Source organism: Eretmochelys imbricata, chromosome 1 (assembly GCF_965152235.1).
Source record: "Eretmochelys imbricata isolate rEreImb1 chromosome 1, rEreImb1.hap1, whole genome shotgun sequence".
In the NCBI taxonomy this organism is placed as follows: Eukaryota; Metazoa; Chordata; order Testudines; family Cheloniidae; genus Eretmochelys; species Eretmochelys imbricata.
Genome location: NC_135572.1, coordinates 265,094,552 through 265,118,035, shown reverse-complemented (window position 1 = coordinate 265,118,035; position 23,484 = coordinate 265,094,552). Strand labels below are relative to the sequence as shown.

At 50.9% G+C, this 23,484-nt stretch overlaps 1 protein-coding gene across 1 annotated transcript; it reads left to right on the top strand.

Annotated features, from left to right (window-relative positions):
• The first annotated feature begins 185 nt into the window (after window positions 1–185).
• Window positions 186–7,654, top strand: C1QTNF6 (C1q and TNF related 6). The gene is made up of 3 exons (XM_077807566.1): window positions 186–303; window positions 5,409–5,658; window positions 7,035–7,654. The coding sequence occupies exons 2-3, from the start codon at window positions 5,415–5,417 to the stop codon at window positions 7,580–7,582; spliced, it is 792 nt and encodes a 263-aa protein (XP_077663692.1). The 5' UTR covers window positions 186–303; window positions 5,409–5,414; the 3' UTR covers window positions 7,583–7,654.
• The last annotated feature ends 15,830 nt before the right edge of the window (window positions 7,655–23,484 follow it).

Below are 23,484 nucleotides of genomic sequence, written 5' to 3'. Positions count from 1 at the left end.
CCTGTGCACCACGAAGCAAGTGCGTTCGCGCTGAGCTGCTGCACAGGAAGAACAGACGAAAGCAGAAGCAAACCTGGACGCAGGCAGTGCTTTACATTTTCCAAAGGCGCCCTAAAATCCTGCAGCTGCCCTCCCTAGGACATGGACCAGTCTGGGGCTCTCCTTCGCTGTCATTTCAGGCTCCATCTAGCCTTAATTCATCCTCCGGCAGAGTTGTGGATGGCACTGCACTGGGTGCATAAAACACAGGCCTCGGAGGGTCTACTAACACGAAGTAATTTAGCCTCATAACACCCCTGCAAGGTAAGAATTAGGGCTGAGATGATCAGATGTGACTAGTAATTCTGGGGGTCCAACCTGAGCTGCCTTAAAGGGGCCTGGCTGTCAGAGGGCAGGAGCTCAGCACTTCCTGACAATCAGGCCCCTTTATGGTGTCTTTTGGGTACCCAAATATTCAGGCACATAAAATGACTGGTCATTCTTCAATATCTTGGCCTATTGGCCCATTTCACTAAGGCCAGGAGAGCCTAAGTGACTTGCCTGTAACACAGTGAGTCAGTGGCAGGGCTGGGAAGATAACAGAGGACTAACAACTCCCTGCGCTGACTATTAGAAAGCACTCACTCCTTTCCAGGACAGAGCTGGCTCTGCTTCTAAGGAGTAGGCCCTGCTCTAAAAGGGGAATCAGCTGTTGAGTTGAACAAGTAATGGGGGCGGGGTGGGGGGAGGAGGAGAGAAAGGCGGGAGATTGCTTAGCCTGGTACAGTCCACAGCATGAGGGAGGGACTCACAAAGGACCAGACCCTCCTCCAAGGGAGGATGGAAAAGACAGTAATTACATAAGAGTCCTTGGCCAGCAGCTGGTTTCAATCAGCTGGGCCTCCTCTCAGGGGCTCCTCTTGCAGTGCTAACAAGGAGCAGCTGAGGATACACGTAGCTCAGTGCAGGACCTCTCTTAAGGGGTTCAGAGGTAAGGGGTTCCCTGTCTTCCACTTGCAAGGCAAAGCACCTGGAGAGTGGGAAGGGGTGGAAATAGAAAAGCTACTTAATGATAAAGGATAAGTGGCTGGGAAGAAGTGGGAAGGGGCTATTTGCCTTCCTCCAGATATGCATAATGCCTCTAGCCTAGAGAAAGAGCCAGCTCTGCTCAGTGACTGTGGATGATGCAAGGAAGCGTGTGTTTGTGCGTGCGGTGCTTGGACTGCAGGGGGTTGGAGGAGCTCCTGTGATTAGGCCAGGAAGGGGTCAGTGCAGGGGAGGGGACAGTAGTCCTTCTCGATGGGTTAGGGGACACTTGCAGGGGATGGGTGGCGGGGAGACAGGGCAGGGGTCAGTCTCTGTAGATAGGTTAGGAGTCATGCATGTGATGGGTGGGGAGGGACAATGTAATGAAGGGGACAGTGGGGAAGCTCATTTCTTTCACCCTCCAGGTTTTGTCCAGTGGGGGGCGGGGGAGCAGCTGCACTTCAGTAGAGAGTACTGGAATCCAATCTGGCAAGAGCTTTCCTGGGTTGGCTTCAAGGCAGAGAGAAAGCATATGTGTGCGCGTGCGCAAAGCCCTGTGGATTCCCCATGTGCTCTTAATCAGATGATAAAATAGCCCATGTAAACTGTGTTTTCACCCACTCCGCTAGCTCACAAGAGTGTAGCGAGAAGACTGGAGAGAAGATGGAAGCCAACCTTCTCCCACTGCTCCAAGGAAAAATGTCTCCCATAGATAAGGTGCTGAGCTGCAAAAGGGGCTGGAAAATATCTTACTTGGAAATAGTCAATAGCTCCCAGATGAGCTAGGCGAGGGGTTAGCAACCTTTCAGAAATAGGGTGCCAAGTCTTAATTTATTCACTCTAGTTTAAGGTTTCGCGTGCCAGTAATACACTTAAACATTTTTAGAAGGCCTCTTTTTGTAAGTCTATAATATATAACTAAACTATTGTTGTATGTAAAGTAAATAAGGTTTTAAAAATGTTTAAGAAGCTTCATTTAAAATTATATTAAAATGCAGCGCCCCCGGCCCGGTGGCCAGGACCCAGGCACGGTGAGTGCCACTGAAAATCAGCTCGCATGCCGCCTTTGGCACATGTGCCATAGGTTGCCTACCCCTGAGCTAGGCCAAGATGACTCGGAGACTGGCTCTACCTTCATATTCACTCAGTGCTGTGGCTTCACTTTCACACCCTGCAGTAGGCTCCCAACCCTAAGAATAATAATGTTTAGCATTCTACAAAAAATTAACTAATTAAGCCTCCCCACTAGATATGGGAGGTAGCCAATTCAGGGTCATAATCTCTGTCACTATCAACTAGCACAACTCCATTAGCAGGGAATTTGGCCTAGCACCCCCATTTTACATATGGGGAAACTGAGGCACAGAGAGGTGACCAGGCAGGTCCATGGCAGAACCTGGATTAGAAGTCAGGAGTACTGTTGTGAATTGCTGAAGAGCACCTCTGCCCTGGTGAGTCCACCCTGCCGGCTGGGACGAAAGGGGCATGTGTCTATGTGCGTTCACTTGTGGGGGTTCCAGTAGAATAGGCAGGGCAATAACATCTCCAGTGCTCCCCCTCCCTCCTTTGCCCCACGCTCTCTGCACATATTTCTCCAGACTTTCCATTTGCTTTACCAGTGGTGCTGGGGTTCTTGCCAAGCCACAGCTACTCCTCGGGAAGCGAGCCGGCTGTAACCGCCTCTGACTCCCAAACTAAACAAATTGGAAAAACTTTTCCTTTCCTCAGGCTCCCATGGCCTGTTAAACATTCTCCAGCTTCCCTCTGGAATTACAGGAGTGGAGCAAACCTGCTGAGTCGACACTTATGCTCACAGGGTGGAGGGGGAAATCGCTTTGCTCACCCCTGGCTGTCCATCCTGAGGAACGCGGCCGCAGGCCTGAGCCAGGTCTGACTAGAGAAGGAGCCTGGAAGGCCTCTGGCTTAGCTGCATGGGGAATTGAGGGTAAAGGGAACCCTGCAACAGCACGGCATCTCGGCCCCAGACCCATCACGTAAGGCCCATTGCAGATGGCATGATGAGCTAGCCCAGGGCTGGCTACAAAGAGCCATGTACACACCTGGCTCGAGAGTGCTAGCTGGGGAAGAGTTGGTGGTGTGGGCTTTCCCCAGCGAGGTCGCGTTTCAGAGCGTTTCCAGCTGGAGACGCCCTTTCTGGGCAAGATTTCAGGCAGAGGACATGACCCGTGTGCCAGAGAGGGAACCAAAACAGGGAAGAGACAGATCCCTGCCCCAGTCAATAGGAGGCGCTGTAAGGAAATGGAGCAGAGGAGGGAACACTGGGGAAAGCCTGCCCTAGCCACCCAGTAGGGGCTCGGGGTGAGCATCAGCTCTGCCCCAGTGGCAGCAGGGGGGCTAATGCATGGGCAGGCCAGTAGCGAGGAGTGGGTCATGCTGGGGGGATGTTTGTGCAGGGCTCGGGGCCCGCTGTGCCTCAGCAGAGCAGAGGGGGCTGGCAGGGAAAGGTCAGGCCTGGAGGGACTGTCTCGGCCAGAAGGGCAAGTGATGGACGGGGACTTGCCCAATGCCCCTGCTCCCGAGGGACACCCCCTGTGCGTGTCAAACCCGAGCAGGGAGCTGCTGCCACTGCCCCCGGGGGTCTTGAAGGCAGGGCCCGGGGCTGGGGCGAGGGGGGGGGGTCTCCTCGCTTTCCAACTTCCCCAGCCGCACGCAAGGGTTAAAGGCGGCGGTGCGGGGAGAAGGGGGCGCGCCGGGGGCGGGGAGGGAGGCGCAGACCGGCTCTGCGCCGAAGCCAGCGGTTTGCGGTGCCTTTGGCGGCAGCGAGCGAGCGAGCGAGCGAGCTCCCCGCGCCCTGCGACTCGGGGCGGGCGGCGCCAGCAGAGGCTGCCCGGCCAGCAGCGGGGCGTGAGCGGCTCGCAGCGCCCGGGGACCCTTCCGCCGGCGGCCTGTCGCCTCTCCTCCAGGGTGAGCCGGGGGCGAGGGCTGCGGGTTGGATCGCAAGCGCGGCTCCTCGGGGCCCTTTGCGCCCCCCCCAGCTCCGGCGTAGGCGCCGCCAGGCGGAGCTGAGCAACCACGCGGCCCCTTCTGCGCTGCCCCTCGGAAGGCTCCTGCTGTGGGAGCACCGCAGGGCCAGAGGCGGCCCTCGGATGCCTGCCCCGGCTTCGTGCCGCTGAGAGCAGAAGCTGGCCACTGCTAGCTAAGCCTCCAACGCCGCTCCCCCCCCCCCGCATGTAAATATTGCTACTCCCCCACGGGGGGCTGAGCCAGAGAGGGGGGGAAGTGACTTGGCCAAGGTCACAGACTCAGTCAGTGGAGAGGACTCAGCAGCATGCGGTTTCTAGTCCTGTGAGCGGGTCACCAGGCCGCACCTTGTGACCTTGGCCGTGATGGAACAGTACCCACTGGGGCGTGAGCTGGCTAGATGCTCTCTAATGGGATTTAGGGCAAGGCTCCAATGAAAGAAAATACCCATTGCTGAGTGAGCCGCAAGAAGTTTGTCTGGGACCCTCCCGCAAGGTTAGAAAGTGATTTGATTTCAGAGTAACAGCCGTGTTAGTCTGTATTTGCAAAAAGAAAAGGAGGACTTGTGGCACCTCAGAGACTAACAAATTTATTTGAGCATAAGCTTTTGTGAGCTACAGCGGATGCATCCAATGAAGTGAGCTGTAGCTCACGAAAGCTTATGCTCAAATAAATTGGCTAGTCTCTAAGGTGCTACAAGTCCTCCTTTCCTTAAGGTGATTTGAGGCTCCCATGAGCTAACAGGTTTATCGTTCCCCTACAAGATCTCCTGTCCGTCCTGATAGCAGCAGACCACTCAGGAATACCCTGGTAATGTGCTTTCCCCCCGCCCCCCCAATATGTCAGGGCATCAGCTCAGAAGTAGGTATGGTTTCGGCTTTGCCAGCTGTATGAGGTGAGAAAATGACCCAAGCAGGATGTTTTTAGTGTTGTAAGGTCACGACCCTTATCGCAGAGCTAACCTCAGACCTGAGTTTGTTTTCCTCACCAGGGGCTTCTGGATTTGCCTCTTCTCCTTTTATTGCAGCCTGAAGATTGAATCCCCAGGCACTGGTGCCCTGGGTTCCACTGGTTGCACTGTGGGTGCTGGTGCTGTAGGTTCTGGAGGACAGGCCTCCTCTTAGCGCCAGGACTCCAGGGAGTCAGGCATGCCCTAGCCGTGACACCACTGAGGCTTGGCCTGCAGCCTTAGCCCTCCAGGGACAGCCATGTATTAGATTCCAAAGTAGCAGCTCTCTACAGAACAGTTACTAACTCTGTCTTTCTGTCTCCTTCTTTCCCTCTCTGCTCCCGCGATGAAATGAACTGGCTTTAGCCACAGAGAATGGAGGTGCAGTGCCCTGCCCTTTCATGTTGGCCTCTGCCTTGGCTCAGTCCTCCCCTTCTTCTGTCTCTCTCTCTTACTGGCTCATGTCTTCCAGGTCACTATGGTAATGATTCAGCTACGAGCTCGCGTGGCCTTCCTTGTGCTCCCTCTGTTTGTATTTGGGGCACCTGCTGATGAGCCCGACCCCAAAGAAGCAACCACCCTCCCAAATGGCTGCAGACGCTGCTGCGACCCACTGGATTCCCATGGCTCCTCAGAGGTCACCCCCGGCCCTGCCGGACGCCATTCGTCACTGTACCCAATGCTGGAGGTGCGTCCGTACATCAACATCACCATACTGAAGGGTAAGTGCCAAGCCGGTGTGCCTGGGACCCAAGGTCTGCTTGGGAACCAGCTTCACCCTAGTGAAAGGTAAGGTTCTGTGCTGGCATACCAGTGCCCACAGACTACCAGTGACTTCAGTGTCACCATACAGAAGGGCAACTGGTACATGCTAGCATAGCCAGTGCATCAGTTATACCCATCAAACTCCCAGTTGCCAGACTGAAGGGCATGCCCCAGCATATCCAGTTCCTGATGTCCAGACTGATGGACGTCTAGTTGTCTGTCATTATCAAGGGAACGTGCCCATGCTGGTACGTGTAGACTTGGGCTCATGTCGCCAGAGAGGTGCAATCAGCCTGTAGAATGCTGGTTTTCCCCTGAACCCAGCAGTCGTCCTGCTGTAGCCTCTGAATTCAGGGGAGCCACATCTTCTCCTGCTTTCCACTGGCTCCTGTTTATTGCCACTGGGGGAGAAGCATCAACAGTTGCCTCTTGCCATTCTGAACCTACTTCAGGATCAGGCTGTCCTGCAGTGCAGAGGGAGGGAGCAGCGGGTCTTTCCCCAGCCAGGAAGAAGGAGAGGGCGTGCTGTTAACAAAGACACAGTGTCAGCACTAATGTCCTGTGCCGGGAAGGCTAATGGGAGGCCATCTCCGTGGATCTCATGTCATCTGGGAGAGGGAGGAGGGGAATGACGTGAGCCCTAACATTCACTTTTCTCCCCAGGCAGCTAGGAGGATGGTTGCATGAACACCCCAACACTCATATTTGCAAAGTGTGACTTCCAGCCAAGACCTGCTCCAGGCAGCTCCTGCTGGCTTAGCTCAGGGTGGAATGGGGGTGGCTCCCCAGTGCAGATCAGCTACTTCCTCAAGGGTCCCCATTTGAATCTCAGCTGTGCTTAATGCATAGGATGTGCATGCATGGTGAGTCCTGGCACCGAATGGGAGATTCTGCTCTTTGGACCCAGTTCATCATTGCTCTGCAGCCCCTTTGTGCTCGCTAGGCATAGGGGTGCTCAGAACCACCTCCAGAACAGCTCCCAGCAGTGGGGGCATTCTGGGGACAGAGCAGGGAGGGGGTGGCCGGGGGAACCGGTGCTCAAGGAAGTTTGCGTTCCTGCAAAGGCCCAAAGAGGCCTGTGAAACAGGGTAACAAGTTAGGGGTGCCCTAGCCTGTGTGGGAGGCTGCACTGGCCCCCACAGCCCCTGAACAGGGAAGGCACAGACTACCTGTGCTGGTGTCTGCACAGGGAAGAATCAGGTTCTCTGTATACAGCTCTAGTTTCTGGCCACAACCTTGGCCTCCTCAAGACAGCCCAGTGCTTGGCAGCTTTCACATCTCGCTTGGCAGCTTTCACATCTCATGGAGTGCATCCCTCTGCTTTGTTTCCTAGGAGACAAAGGAGATCGGGGGGAGCCTGGGATTCCAGGGAAATGGGGAAAAGAGGGGGCACCAGGCGAGCGGGGCTCCCAGGGTCAGAAAGGCAGCAAGGGGCAGATGGGTGCCCCGGGGGATCCCTGCAAGCACCAGTATGCCGCTTTCTCGGTGGGCCGCAAGAAGGCACTGCACAGCAGCGAGGGCTACCAGGCCCTGATCTTCGACACCGTCTTCGTCAACCTCTACGGCCACTTCGACATGTTCAAAGGCAAGTTCTACTGCTACACGGCCGGCCTCTACTACTTCAGCCTAAACGTCCACACCTGGAACTTCAAGGAGACCTACATGCACGTCATGCACAACGACCAGGAGCAGGTCATCCTGTATGCCCAGCCCAGCGACCGCAGTATCATGCAGAGCCAGAGCCTCATGCTGGAGCTGCGGGAAAACGATGAGGTCTGGGTGCGCCTCTACAAGCGGGAGCGGGAGAACGCCATCTACAGCGATGATGTGGACATCTACATCACCTTCAGCGGCTATTTGATCAAACCCAGCCTGGAATGACCACCCTCCTCCCTGTCTGTCCTTCTCTCTCTTGCTCCTTCTCTCTTTTCACTGCCCACAATCACTGCAAACTACAGGGGAGGAAATGGACTGGGGGTTCCCTGGGAGGGTCATGGGGTGGGAGGGCACCAGGGAGCCCGAAAGAAAACACCAGTTCTCCAAATCAGGGCCATCCTCATTCAAAGTGTGTCATTGGCTTCCAGGATAGCCCCATTCGCCTTGAATAGAAGGTGCCTCAGGTCACCACTAGTCTTGCTAGGCCATGTGAGCCTTCCCACGGCCTAACACAGCAGTAGGGACACAGGAATTGATACAAAGCAAGGGAGTGATGGTACAGTCCCCGGCTGTGGAAACTGTCGCTCATCTGGGACGTAGAGGACCGGATCCTCCGCTGGTGTAAATCGGTGTCGCTCCACTGAAGTCAGCAGAGTCACACCCAGCTACACCTGCTGTGGATCTAGCCCTAAGTGTTGAAAGAGAGCGAGACCCTGTCGGCCATCAGCAAAGCTCCCCTCCAAGCCTCCCATGGGGTGCTCTCCAGTCTCAACTCTCGTGTCGGGTTCAAAGCCATGCCAGCTTTGGACTGTTCCTTTTCTGGAGGCTGAAAGCAGACCTGCTCCTGCTCCCCCACCCCCACCAGATTTACACCAGCGTAACTCTGTCGACTTCAGCAGCATTCCCCCTACTGCACGCTGGTGTGAGAAGAGAATCCGGCCCAGTGGTCAGCCACTGGATTCCACTGCCGCAGTCCCCTGGGCATGACTGGAACAGCTCTGCTAGGAGACCATCATTCCTTTAAAATCCCACGTCCAATCCATTTGAGAACACAATGGGGAGGGACTGGCTGAGTCTGGTGGTAGGTAACACCTTCTACTACTAATGCACAGGGTCAGCTTCTGTCCAGTACCTCCCTGCTACTCCAATGGAAGAGGGATAGCCAGTGGTTGCTTGGTAGCCTGTACAAGGTGAGTTGGGCATCTCAGTCCTGCTCCCAGTGAACAGGTGTCCACATCATCAAAAACGTCCCCACCTCTGACTCTGTCTCCTTTGCTGGTGATCTCAGTGGAGAAGCCACGGAGACTGAAATACACGCCCACCCCTCGCAGTCGGGTCAGACACGTTGGCAGGGCTGCACGGCAAAGCTTGTGCTCCCACGGCCTGTGCGTGACAGCTGGGGTTTTCAGCGGCCCTCAGCGCTGACCTCGCTCTGCTCCCGCTGACATCAAAGGGAGATTTGCCACTGACTTCACTAGCAGCAGAATCAGCTCTGAGTGCTTTTGCAAACCCCACGCAACGTGTACTGAGGACACACTAAAGATGAGATGCCAGGCTGTCACTGGGTCCATTTTCCACAGGACGGAACTCACGCCAGAAAGACATCAGAGGGAAAGAAAAGGAGAGGTGAACTCGAGGGCACTGCAGGCCAGTTTCTCTCTTGTTCATATTGCTGCCCCTCATTTCCTCAGGATGAGGAGCTGAGGGGAAAGGATCGAGTCTCAGGACCTTCCCCACATGACCCTCATAACCGCTTGCATTAGCACAACTGGTATGAAAAGCAGGGTCCCTCCAAGGAAGGTTGGTCCTATCAGGGGCCCCGTGTGTCTGATGGAATGCCAGGGTGTGATGTGTGAGGAACATGGAGACTGGAATTCCCCTTTCCCGGCCCAGCGGAGTGTGGAAAGACTCCAGAGTCGGGCTTGGGGGAGTCGTGAGGGAGCCACATGCTGGGGGTGAGGTTTAGGAGTAAAGGAACTAGCAATTGAATTCCTCTCCCTCTCTTTTTAGAAGCCACAGACTGCCAACCCAGCTGTTGTGTATTTACAGTGTGTGGCGTCCCTGTGTCTCCCCAGAGAGCAGCAGGAATCTCTAATGCTGAATAACTTCCAGACCTGAGCTCTGAACTCCCTCCCTTTCCAATGTCACTGTTTACTTCTGCAGGGTGAGGGCCAGCTCAAACAGTCCAAAGGGGCAGCTGGTCGGTGCTTAAAATGCATTGGGGGGCAGGGGAATGTGCGTTTTGTGGGCCAGCTTCAGCCCCTTGGTGCTAAACCAGGTTTCAAGAGTCACTGGTGCTTACTGGGTGGGAGTAGAGCAGAGACACACAGTACTGTGGACTTAATGGTGCTTTACAGAAAACTACCAAGAACTTTTGTATATATGTTTTCAGTTTTATTAAAACTTTTTTTGCACTTTGAGATGATTTCCCTTATAGGATCATTTCTTTCTGTCTCCAGTCAGGTTAAGGCAAGGGGCCCCACTGGTCTGGGAGGCCAGAAGACCTGGCTTCTATTCCTGGCGCAGTCACTCACCCACTGAGTGACTCTCGGTGCCTCTGTTTCTCCATCTGTCAGACGGAGATAATGATGCTCAACCTCCTTTGTAAAGGACTTTGAGATCTATGGATGAAAGGCGCTATGTGAGATTTGTCATTAGTAGGACATTTCTAATCCTTCATAGAAAATGTTCTCAGCTACCAAAGCTCCAAGACAGTGCAGGAGTTATTGGAGAATAAACTACTAGCGAAGGGAAAAGTACAAGTTGTTTGAGGGGTCTTTTTAGCTGAACATGGGGAAGGAGCTGGAAGTCGCTTGTAAGAGAACAGATGTTTTTTCTTGTGCTGTTGCTGATCTTGGTCCTGATTGGCTGCTCTACACAGGAAGAACGGGCTTTCCCTGTGGTATTTCCAGGAAGATGTGACGTCTGAACCATAGCGGAGGGAAATGAAGTAATTGAATGAACGTTTACAAACGTCGGTAATGTTACGGGGTGGGGTGAGGGGGGAGTTTGAGAGCCAGGTTGAGGTGATGGCTCAGGCTGGGGAGATCTGTGGGGGAAAGTGGAGGCCTGGGGATGGCTCAGCTTTGGGTCTTTTGTAAGACCCTGGTCTCAGCTGCCTCATGTGCCAGGAGCCTCTGATTGGTTTTTAACTCATTTGGGATGGGATGGGGCAGATATAATTACATTCCTCCTCCCTCTCTCCATGGTCCCAGTGCCAGTTCCGGACTCCAGGCTGGAACCTTGCACATCTCCAGGTCCTGCCTGAGCCGCTGTGGCTTTTCTCTCCTACCCCACCCTTAATAGAACGAAACAAACAGGAAGATCCTCAGGAAGCGCAGAGCATGCTCACATCCCAGTGCCATTAGCGGAGATGCTGCTAGAATCGCTATGTCTATTGCACCCCAGTGTAGCCCCTGCAGGAGCCATTCGGTAGGGTGGGGTGAGGGGCTGACATGCTCAGCCTTTGTGTGATTTGAGCAAATAATGCCCTTTCTTTTGCTCCCTCGCTGATCACCCCCACTTCATTCCACACAAGGGGAAGCTGCATTAATGGCCTAGCTAGCTTGGCCACCTGGCACTGAGTGACAGGCCATCCTGACTGACTGAGAAGGAAGGTGCCCAGCACACCAGTGAGGGCTGGCCTGTGAGTCAGCCATTTACTAGCCAGTGTGATGTGTACTAATCTCAGGTGGACCATGGCATTTTCCTTTATGACTCCACATATACAAGGTGAATGAGTGATACCAAGCCTTAAAGGGATCTCACAGCCCAGCTGGCTGCATAGCCATAGTATTTTGGTAGTGCCTGTCAGAGCATCAGGCCTCAAATAGCTTGTTTGACCCACTGACAAGGCTGCTTCGCCAGCCACTGACTCACCTCAGGGTCTCCAGGCCAAACTCATAGCTAGTATAAACAGCATTGACTTCAATGGAACCGTTCTGGTTTACAGGAGCTGAGGATCTGGCTCACCCTGTTTTGAGGGATCCCATGAATAACCTGGTGAAAGAGTGGCAATGTAGCCTAGTGGTTAAAGCACTCGTCTGGGATTCAAGAGTTGCGGGTTCTGTTCCTGACTCTGCTGCTGACTTACTGGGTGCTTGTGCAAGTCAGGCTGTCAGTGTGTGCCTCAGTTTCCTTATCTGTAAGATAAGGATACTGGTCTCCTTTGTAAAGCACTTTGAGAGTGGTGACTGAAAAGCCCTCTATAACAGGTGGGTTTTATTATTCGTTAGTGTTCAAAGGTGCCTGCCGAAGGACTGTCCCTTTAATTGGCTTCCTGCCCCTTTGTGATCTAACAGGTAAAGTGGGGGAAGTGAGAGATCAGAGGCATGAGGACAGGCTATCCTGGAGGAAGAAATGGTGGCTGCAGCCCCAGCCCAGTTGGAGAGCTGTGCAGTAGCTCCTTGCCACGTGTTACTCCCCCTTCCTACCCACCCCCAAGAAAAAGAAAAAGAGATGGAAAAAAAAAAATCAAGGGAGAAGCAGGGAGGGGAGGGAGAGAGAGCCCAGCACCAAAGAGAGCGTCCCAGAAGGGGACCACCTTCAGCAGCCGTGCCACACATGCAGTTGGGGGGGGAGCACCAAACACGGTCCACAGGCCCGTTGTTGCAAACTCCAAGGCAGCTGTCAGCTGGCCCCCTGGCCTAGCTGGGCATCGCGGTCGCCCCGAGGGGAGCACTGGTATGCGTGTCAGGGCGTTCAATGGGCTCTACTGACAGGCCCGCCGGGGAGCTTTGCTCAGCGCATTCCGCTTGGGAGCCAGCTGTGCTGTGATGTGGCTGGTTTTCCCTCCAGCCCAGCCTGCCCTTCCCCCGCCCCTGTGAGATGCTCGAACCCAAGCGAGCTTTACAGCTGGGAGCAGGGAAGAATGCTCTGGCCAGCAGCACCGAGAGCTGGTATAAAAGCAGGCTGAGCAGCCCCAGCGTCCCTCCCTGCACGTTCCCACTTGGTGCCTGTGGCGAATTAATCACCACACAGTTCGCCTCCTTCTCTTTTCCATGCTAAGTGCAGGGAGCAGGCGAGACCCTCCAGCGGCAGAGCGCCCCCTCCTGGCACCAGGCTGGGCTGCTGGAGGTGGGCCGTGGCAGGTGAGACAGAGAGAGCAGCTCCATCAGCAGTGTGACCCTGCACACCATGGAGGGAGAGGGCAGCAGGACAGCAGCACAGAGCCTGTGCTACGAGGCTGGGGGCTGGAGCACGGCCAGGTGGTGAAGGGCAGACTCTCCAGCAGCACTGCAGGGTCTAGCTCGGAGCCGCAGTCTGGTATCACCCATCCCCAGGTGAACACATCTCACCTTTTACCCACAGAAACAGTTGCCCTTTTCAAGCCCAGCTTTGCTGTTGAGACGACTTGAGGAGGAGGCAGTGGAGGGGCTGGGGCGCTGTGTGAATGGCTCCACGGGTCACTTTGATCTCCCCCTTGCCCAGGTTTGAGTGGCAGGACAGAGGACATGCACTCAGGCTTGTGACATGTTTGCAGCCCACGGGCTTGTCTTGTTGTGCCTCTGAGACACTTGCCACACAAACTGCCAGGGCGTCACTGCAGACTGAGAGCCCTTTTCATTCCCTATTGTCAGTGGTTAAAGTAGATTGACCTAAAATGAGGGGCTCTTGCCACACTGCGGGCCTGATCTATTGAAGTCATTGGGAGTCTTTCCACTGACCTCACTGGGTTTAAGATCAGGCCCTGTCTGAGGGGAACGGGGAGCTTTGGGGCAGTGCCCCTTATCTCAACTAGGGAGCCCTCCCTCTGCTTTCAGGCGGGGAGCTCCCCACAGTCCCCACTTTAACTCTGGCCTGTTTCCATAAACATAGTGAAATGACTCTGACACGGACTGCTCTCTAGGAGTCCCGGGTTCCGCTGGCAGAGTCTCAGAGGTGACCAGATCTCCAGGGCTTCTGGATAGGAACCCTACCACAACAGAAACATGTGTATGTGTGTGCGTACAGGTCAATCACGATTTTCGGGGGCCTGTCATCTATCTGTCAAGCCCAGCTTGTAGGTCATTTAAAAAGTCCAGCATGTATATTGGTTGTTGTGACACCTACACTGGGCCTCCCGGGGCTGTGTTAAAGCAATACACATCCTCAGGCAAGTCATGACAGTGGCCCCACCCCCTACATGGAGCAGTGGTGGCTGTGAGGCAGGGTAGCAGCAGACTGCACACACACACACCCCGCCACTTACCCAGCAATGGGGTGTACGTTTTGGCCGGGCTAGGTTTGCAGCACTCCTTCTGCTCCTCCCACGGAGTCCTTGGCCTTGTCCCCTAAGCAGTGGGTCTTGGAGTTAACAGCCATTGAGGTGGAGCGACTGTTTCAGGCTCTCTGCAGACTCAGGCAGACAGTGCTGCTTTGGTTACACATTTTCAAGCTTTGCTTTGCAGCTGTGAGGGCTAGAACCTTTTTTTAATGAAAGCTGAGAGTCTGCTGCTGTCATGTGACTCCAGGAACTGGGCCGCAGGCATTGGCCTGAGGTACTTATGCTTTAATCCAGCCTCCCCCTATTGTGAGGCAGCATCAGTATTATTATGCACTAAGTGATGACAATGCCCTGGGCGCTGGTGTGCGATTCGGTTGTGTCACATGATTCTTTTCTCCTGCAGGGTTAAAAACAAGCATAGGACAGCTCTTGGGGTGGGAGAGGGTGGAACCCTCTTTTGCATTGCACTCTGCTTGGCCAGCATTCTGGTGGGCCCACTTTCCCCTTGTTTTATGTTTCATTCCAGTGTCAGCTGGCTCTGTCATTTCAAAGACCCTCAAAGGAGGGCCCTGGGTGTGAAGTGGAGGGGGAGCAATCAGAGGGTCAGATGAGGACTGAGAAAAGCAACAGGAAAGGGTCAGAGACCTAGCTCTCTCACCTGAGCTGCTTCTCTTTGGTTAAAGTGGCTGGGTTGCATTTGTTCTGCTCAGCAGCAATTCACACATCTGGCAGCCACAACTCCTTCCACCGCCCACGCTGTTCCTCCCCCTCCTATGGCTTACAGCAGGGGAAGGGGGATTTTTCACCAGGCTGCCAGCATCACTTCCAAATGGACAAAAACAGTTCACAGAGAGCTTCACCCTGATCCCCATTCAGTGGGGGTGTGTTGATTTTGCATGGGCCCATCTCCTAGGGTGGAGGTCAGTGCTGGTGAAAGGTTCCAGCCTGGCTGCCCTGGAGGCTGAAACTCATGACTGATCCCTGTACCGGGCTTAGTGCTGCAGGGGCTGCAGCAGCGTGCGTGCACACGCCCTGCCCGAGGAATTCCGATCCTGACATGGAGAGACCACGTAGAAAGGGTGAGCAATCCCCAGAGTTCATTCTGTCCGTGGTCTGTTTCCAAGCAAAGCATTCAAGCTGCGCCAAACTTTTGAACTTTTTTGATGCTCCCTCACCAGTCAGGTGTGTGTGTGTGTACGCATGTACAGGAGGGGACCCCGGAGGACTTCTCCACACCCCACCCTCGGTGGCATACTGCATCCCTCTGGCTGCATCCCTCCGGTTGTGATCACCTCCACAGAGAGGTTGGTGGGGACGCCAGGACACAATTGCTCAGTCTGCTGGTGAGCTATAAGCAGAGGGAGAACGAGATATTAACGGCTTCAGTGCTCTGTCACTTACCACCTGTCTCGCTTGAGTAGCCAGCACCTCATAGGATGCTGGCATTGCAAAAGACACCTTTCCCCCCACCCCCCACCTCCTAGGAGCTGGCAGATAATGGGTTAAGCAACATCCCAGCCTCCCCTTGCCCTGAAGGTCAAATCACATCTCCTGCAAGTCTCCCCCATGGTGCTCCCCTGAAGTGGGCCTGGTGAGTGGAGCACCTTAGGCAGTTTTTAGCATAATACCCCTGAAATGTTACCTGCAAGTGGCTCTATGTCACTCCTCCACTTAAGCAGAGCCTGAAGGCTCCTCGGTGACCACATGTGGATAAAAATAATCCCCACCCTTTCTGCCTTCTCCCCCTGGGAGCCACACCACTCTCACAACAGAGCTGACACATCTGCAAAGGCCCTGCAAAGAGACTCACTCAGGGCTAACCACCAGTAGCCATTGTGCCTGCAACGTGTCGTGAGCAGCTGCAAGCGGTGGAGTTCCAGGGCCCAGCTCCCTGCTGCAGCTCCACTGGCTCCCTGACACCCATTTACGTTGGCAGAGAACTGGCGTCGTTCACAGGAAAAGTCTGCCATGAGGCAGCTCCTCCAGCAGCTCAGCAGAGCTACTAAGACAATAGGTGCCGCCAAGTGGCAGGCACTGAAGACAAACGAGGGGCACTTCATGTCATCATATTTCTCGGCCTGGCATAGCCCTTTGGGCTCTGACGTGCAGGATGTGTCTGGTCTACATGCCACTGGTCTTCAGGCCACTCAGCTCTTTGATCTGTGCATTGTCCCAGGGCTTCTTTCTTGATTTCTTCCTCCCAGGTCCCTGCAGAGTGGCCTGTAACACTGTCCTTCGAATAGTTCCCTACCTCCCGGGGGCGCTGTGAGGTGCTCCCATACTGCAGTGATGGGAGCCCTAGGAGAACACAGATGGAATCTGGAAGGACAGCCCACACCCTTACATTAGCAAAACCATAGACTTATGTGGCGTGGGTAAAAGGCTGCACCAATGAGGAGCCGTAAAGGCAAAACATTCAGAGCCACCAGTGCAAATCACAGGGCTTTAGGGAGGCACACTCACCTCTTTGCACTGCTGAAAATAAATAGTTTCTATTCAACCACATTAATGTCATTAAGAGTAATAATAGTTGTGTTCATGAGCCACCTCCCCCATTCAGAAACCAACCGTCTAATCTTCTCTCTCTAAAGCTGCCCCCACAGACAAATAGAGGGGGAGACTTTTCATGGGACAAAAGGGGCAGGAGGAAGGTTTTAAGCAGAAAGGGGACTGTGCTTATAATGAAAAACTCCTCTGGAGAAAGAAAGGAAGTGTGATTAAACATCAAATAGGCCCTTGTAATAACTGCTCTGGGTTTATTTCCATTGCATTTCCCTGAAGCAGCGTGTACTTTCTTGAAGTCATTTTGAACGTACAATAAACCTTTGAAATTATCTTAATTTATTAGGCCTTAGAGCCTTTTGTTACTGCATAACAAATCTGTTGTGTAGTTGAATACAAGCTATTCTTACCGTAAGCACACAAGGCTCTAACATCCCGGGGCCATCGTGTGACGGTAGGGTGATCAGATAGCAAGTGTGAAAAATCGGGACAGGGTTTGGGGGTAAAAGGCACCTATATAAGAAAAAGCCCCAAATATCGGGACTGTCCCAATAAAATTGGGACATCTGGTCACCCTATGTGATGGGATTCCCTGGGGACAATGTGGAACTGTGGGACCACTGTGCCCCCTTAACACTCCAGCCTGGGCTGTCTCTCACAATGCTTTGCCAGTGACCAGCAGCAAACCCCTCCAGGCACTATCATCACTCAGCCACCAGCATGCAGAGGCACAGCCAGCTAACTTGCATGAATACTCTCCACGCCACTCATGAACTATACACAGGGAAACAACAGCAAATCTCCCTAGCCCCAGCCTTGCACCCCAGAAATATACCATCTTACACTGCTCAAGACCTTCTCTTGAACAGTGCAAGCTTATTAAATAGTTCGCCACTTCGTCAAAGGAAAGTGAACATGCACTAACCTTTGGAACCTGAGCAGATTTCCCAAGCACTTTAGACAAACTCACTGGTAAGGATAAAACATTAAAATAAGTTTATTAACTACAGAAAGATTGATTTTAAGTGTTTATAAGTGGTAGGCTTAAAGGTCAGAGACAGTTACCTTAAGAAAATAAAAAGTAAACAGGCATTCTAAATCCTAAACTTTTAGACTAAGCAAAAGTTGAATCAAACAGCTTTTCTCGCCTCACTGGATGTTGCAGGTAGGTTACAGTTCTTAGTACACAGGTGACATTTCCTTCTCAGCCTGGGACCAGTCTCCTCAGTTCAAGTCTTTGTTTTCTCACTGTTTATGTTGCATTCAGCATAGGTGCTGGAGGAAAGAGGTGGTCTCATGATGTCACTGTCCCTTATTTTATACTCTTAGTCCCTGGAAAGGTAGTGGCCTGGGAATGTCCTGGTGCACCTTGCTGAATCACAGAGTTGAGCAATTCTCATTGTGTGGTGCTTGCCCAACTGTCTCTTATTGAACTGTAGATTTCATGTTTACAATTCCCCCACTGATCAATGGTTGTTTAATACCTGCCTGGGTGTTGGTCACCTCCATTTTTGTCACTGGAGAAGTAGCAGTGGGTGACTCCCAAAGTCACAATATGTTTCAACAACAACCGTATTGCAAAAGCTCATAACTTCATACATACTAATGATATACATATTTTGACAGAACAATGAGTTTCAGCAGATCATGGTCTTTCCTGTGGTATCTTAAATGGCATGCTGTATATGAAATTTCACAACCATCTACCAGTGATGAATATGGGGGTTACAGGGTGCTCCTTTGAGATATAGCACATTACAGCTCCCTCCTTACTTTATTGCAAGATGGTCAGTTGCTGACAAACTCGAAGGCAGTGTGTGTTAAGGTTCTTTTGAATTTTAACAACATAATTCCCAAGTGTTGCTAAACATTGTAGTGTTAACCGCATATGCTCCTGCAAAGTTTTGTGTACTTTTTAGCACTCTGTTGACTAGTTTAGTGAACTCATAAGTTAACAAGTGTGTTTTCTCTGGCTTACTAAAAAGCATCTCTTTATACCTTTGCATTACTGCTAACACTTCTGCTTTCCCAACTAGTGTTAACTCAATATAGATATTAATGTTTTCTAACATGTAGTTATCTTGGCATCCAGTCACTAAAGCAATGAGGCGGTGTGCCTCAGTTTCCCCTTCCACACAGCAATCCAGGTTTATTATGGTTTTCTCTGCTGTGACAAGCTTTAAGTCTGTTTACAGGTAGTAGCTGAGAAGGCTGTAAGCTTCTGACATTACATATGTTCTCAGTTACCATTTCTAGCATGTCCAAAGGCTTTTCCCAAAAACTGTGCATAACATACCATACCTTATCACAAGATTTAACATTAATACCATATTTTTTATCACAGATGGGTGTTTACAAGTATCTTTATCATACCATGCCTTCTGGTCAGACATTCTGGTTTTGAGGTTTGTTTGTTCAATACCCATTGTGTCTTTTTCTCCTTCTTGAACCTTTGCATGTAATCATTTACTGACTTTGCTTTCACTACCATGTCCCCTTCTGCATGGATTCTTAATCTACTCATATCTCTGGGATTCTGGAACCTCAGGGCCTGGTGAAGTAAGGGTTAAGGGGGATCCTGCATATTGGCTGACCCTTTGTTGTGCTGTCTCCCTACCCTGGGACTGTACATATAAAAAAAAATCCATCTCCCCTCTTAGGATCACCCTGTGTTCCCCATTCCCAGCACTGAGTCCTTCCCCACCTCCTTTCCTTAGATTGTTGTGATCCCTGCTCTCTGGGTTCAGAGTGTTTGCTCTTTGACCAGATGTTTCTGTTCTCAGCAGCATTTCCTTTGCTGCTTTCTGTGCCTTACCAGCCTGGAGGAAGACCCCCTCCCCTCGGCCAGCTGGGTCATTTGTGTGCTCACAGACAACCGATGCTTGGAAGCTTCCTGGACTCAATTTCTCGGCTGTTACAGCTGTGTGAGCTGCATCTTGACTTAAAGAGACACAGTTATTTTCCACAAGCATGTCAGGACCAGTGTCCTGGAAAACTGGGACCTGGATTGGGGCACCACCCATCACCCCTTCTCTATCCCCGAGAAGTCAGCTGTGTGACTGTTTCCCTCTGAAAGGTCAGTTACACAGTTCCCTCCCTGAAGCTGAGTTACAGGCTGTGGGTGCACAGATGCTGAATCAGCCACTTTGTCCTGGGCATTCTCTCCCAAGTGACCACTGTGGAGACATTTATGTGCTCTCACTATTCTTTCCCCATGATGCTGGCTAGGCAAAGCCAACTGCTTATAGAGTTGTTATCTCCTACAGAAATCCTTTCCCTGTTTTCCTTCTCTGGGCCCCCCTCTAGGACACATCTTTCTATGCTCACTAGAGTGGGATCTATCCCTGGTTCATCTGCAGGGCTCGCAACTAACATCTGGAACAGCGACAGGTACTCCACCCATCTCCCTTCCTGAGGAGATGCTGCCTTTAGCTGTGGTGCAGGAGCCGGTCTCAGCTCACCCCCCCCACCCCTCCCCCACACACCTGGAAGCATACTGCAGAGGAATTTCTCTCATTCTTTCAGCAGTTTATGGGACTTTACCCTTTCCCTCTGGGGTCCCAGCATAGTATTCCTTCTTGCTGTGGGCAAACACCTTAACAGCCTGAGCTACCCAGAAAAATCATTCCCAATAAGCATGTCAATGGGGATACTGTCCGCTATTCTCACTTTTAATTCACTTTCTAACCCATCAGTTTCTACGTCCATTTTGGATAAAGGCATAAGAATCCTGAATCCTCCTACTAATGAAAGCTCTGCCCTCTGTCCTGGCACTATGTCACCTTTTTGAATTAAACTCTGCTTAACCACAGAAATCAGTGCACCTGTATCTTCCCATCCTAAGTATTCCCTGCCATTAATGTTGACAACTTTTATATGCTCTATGTCTGGTTCTGCAGAATCCAGTCCCACAAAACCAATACGATAAGTTTCAGGCACCTCAGAGGCTTCTGTGCTGAGGACAGCAGCACTAACATGGGCTACGTGTTGCCTGCACAGGGCATTTATTCCTCAGGTGATCAGTGGAATCACAGTGATAGCACCTGTTGGGCTTGTCTGTTTTCAAAGGAGGTTTGAGATGGGGATTAGAGGAATGGTTTTGGGAAGGTGAATACCCAGCCACCCTCCTTTCTCCCAGGGGTAAAACAGGAACCTCCCTTCCCACTGGTTTAAACTCCTCTTTCTGTTGTTTACTTTCAGTAGATGCCTGGGTCTACTCAAAGGCATCAGTTAGAGAAGTCATCTCCTCCACAGAGATCACATCTGTATCCCAGGAACACTGTTTTACATCCTCCTCACATATACTTAGGAAATGTTATTGACCAATGAGATCAATCATTTGCTCAAGGTTTTCAATTCCTTTCCCCCTCACCCATTTTCTGATTGAGTCATTCATCCTGTTTACATATTCACCATTATTCGTACCAGCACCCCTCTTAAGAGTTCTACATTTTACCCAATATATTTCAGGGGTGATTTGAAACTTTTGCAAAACAGTATTTTTAAATGTGCAGTAATCTAAAGCAGCCTCAATTGGCATTTCATTGAATATATTTAGAGCTTTACCAGTTAACTTTGCAATCAGGGTGGGGACTTTCTTATCAGCAGGAATTTCATGAACTGCACCCAGCCTCTCAAAAGTAGTAAAATATTCTGTGATATCATCTGTTTCCTTGTATGCAGGACCTAACTGGTCCCAATTGTGGATTCTTGGAGTGATGGGACTAGTTGGGTTTCGTGATTTCTGGTTCTGCTTTTCTAGCAAGTCCAGTTGGTGTTTTCATTCTCTCTCTCTTTCCTCAGCTTCTTTGGCTTTCAGCTCTAGGGCCCACTGATGTGCTGTCTCCCGTTTAGAAGCCTCTTTCTCTTTCTCCTTTATCTCCAGTTCTTTCATTCTTAACTGACGTTCACAGTCTCTCTCTTTTTCCGCTATCAGTAATAGGTATCACAGGGGTAGCTGTGTTAGTCTGTATCCACAAAAACAATGAGGAGTCCAGTGACACCTTAAAGACTAACAGATTTATTTGGGGATAAGCTTTTGTGGGTAAAAAACTCACTTCTTCAGATGCATGGAGTGAAAATTAAGGATACAGGCATAAATATATATTGGCACATGAAGAGAAGGGAGTTACCTTACAAGTGGAGAACCAGTGTTAAAGCCCAATTCAGGCAGGGTGGATGTAGTCCACTCCCAATAATTGATGGGGAGGTATCAATACCAAGAGAGGGAAAATTGTTTTTGTAGTGAGCCAGCCACTCCCAGTCCCTATTCAAGCCCAAATTGATGGTGTTAAGTTTGTAAATGAATTGTAGCTCTGCAGTTTCTCTTTGAAGTCTGTTTTTGAAGTTTTTTTCCCTGAAGAATGGCTACTTTTAAATCTGTTATAAAATGTCTAGGGAGATTGAAGTGTTCTCCTACTGGCTTTTGTATGTTACCATTCCTGATGAACTTCTTTGTAAAAGGATAAATGGAACATACAAAAGCCAGTAGGAGAACCCTTCTATCTCCCTGGACATTCAATAACAGATTTAAAAGTAGCCATTCTTCAACAAACAAACTTCAGAAACAGACTTCAAAGAGAAACTGCAGAGCTACAATTCGTTTGCAAACTTAAAACCATCAATTTGGGCTTGAATAGGGACTGGGAGTGGCTGGCTCAGAACAAAAACAATTTTCCCTCTCTCTCTTAGTATTGACACCTCCTCATCAATTATTGGGAGTGGACCACATCCACCCTGACTGAATTGGGCTTCAACATTGGTTCTCCACTTGTAAGGTAACTTCCTTCTCTTCATGTGCCAGTATATATTTATGCCTGTATCCTTAATTTTCACCCCATGCATCTGAAGAAGTAGATATTTTACCCACGAAAGTTTATGCCCAAACAAATCTGTTAGTCTTTAGGGGGCCACCGGACTCCTCGTTGTTTATCTGTAATAGGTATATCTCTAACTTTGCAGCTGCTTCACTCTCGTTCATCTTTATGCCTTTCTGTCACTATTTCTTTCCCCTGAAATAAGCAAACAGAAAATAACAAACTTGTAACCTTCTTTTTGACTGCCACCACATTTAAGATCCCACTTAAAATTGCTACACCAGTGCATAAAGTGCAAATCTCACTCAGTACAACAGGTTGTGCATTTCACCCTGCTCACTGCACCACTGTGACAGGATCCTCGGGGTACAACCTGGAACTGTGGGACCACTGTGCCCCCTTAACACTCCAGCCTGGGCTGTCTCTGACAATGCTTTGCCAGTGACCAACAGCAAACCCCTCCAGGCACTATCATCACTCAGCCACCAGCATGCAGAGGCACAGCCAGCTAACTTGCATGAATACTCTCCACGCCACTCATGAACTATACACAGGGAAACAACAGCAAATCTCCCTAGCCCCAGCCTTGCACCCCAGAAATATACCATCTTACACTGCTCAAGACCTTCTCTTGAACAGTGCAAGCTTATTAAATAGTTCGCCACTTCGTCAAAGGAAAGTGGACATGCACTAACCTTTGGAACCTGAGCAGATTTCCCAAGCACTTTAGACAAACTCACTGGTAAGGATAAAACATTAAAATAAGTTTATTAACTACAGAAAGATTGATTTTAAGTGTTTATAAGTGGTAGGCTTAAAGGTCAGAGACAGTTACCTTAAGAAAATAAAAAGTAAACAGGCATTCTAAATCCTAAACTTTTAGACTAAGCAAAAGTTGAATCAAACAGCTTTTCTCGCCTCACTGGATGTTGCAGGTAGGTTACAGTTCTTAGTACACAGGTGGCATTTCCTTCTCAGCCTGGGACCAGTCTCCTCAGTTCAAGTCTTTGTTTTCTCACTGTTTATGTTGCATTCAGCATAGGTGCTGGAGGAAAGAGGTGGTCTCATGATGTCACTGTCCCTTATTTTATACTCTTAATCTGTGTCCCTGGAAAGGTAGTGGCCTGGGAATGTCCTGGTGAGCTTTGCTGAGTCACAGAGTTGAGAAATCCCTTTTGTGTGGTGTTTGAATTGAATTGTAGATTTCTTGTTTACAATTCCCCCATTGGTCAATGGTCGTTTTACGGCCGCCTGGGTGTGGGTCACCTCCATTTTTGTCACTGGAGAAGTAGCAGTGGGCGACTCCCAAAGTCACAACATGTTTCAATAACAACCGTATAGCAAAAGCTCATAATTTCATACATACTAAAGATATACATATTTTGACAGAACAGTGAGTTTCAGCAGATCATGGCCTTTCCTGTGGTGTCTTAAATGGCATGCTGTGTATGAAATATCACAACCATCTACCAGTGATGAATATGGGGGTTACAGGGTGCTCCTTTGAGGTACAGCATGTCACACCTGACACTTCTAAACTCATCCAGGCAACAAGGTCATCATAATCTCCTTTCAGGGCAATACAGGTAACTGACTTAACGCCA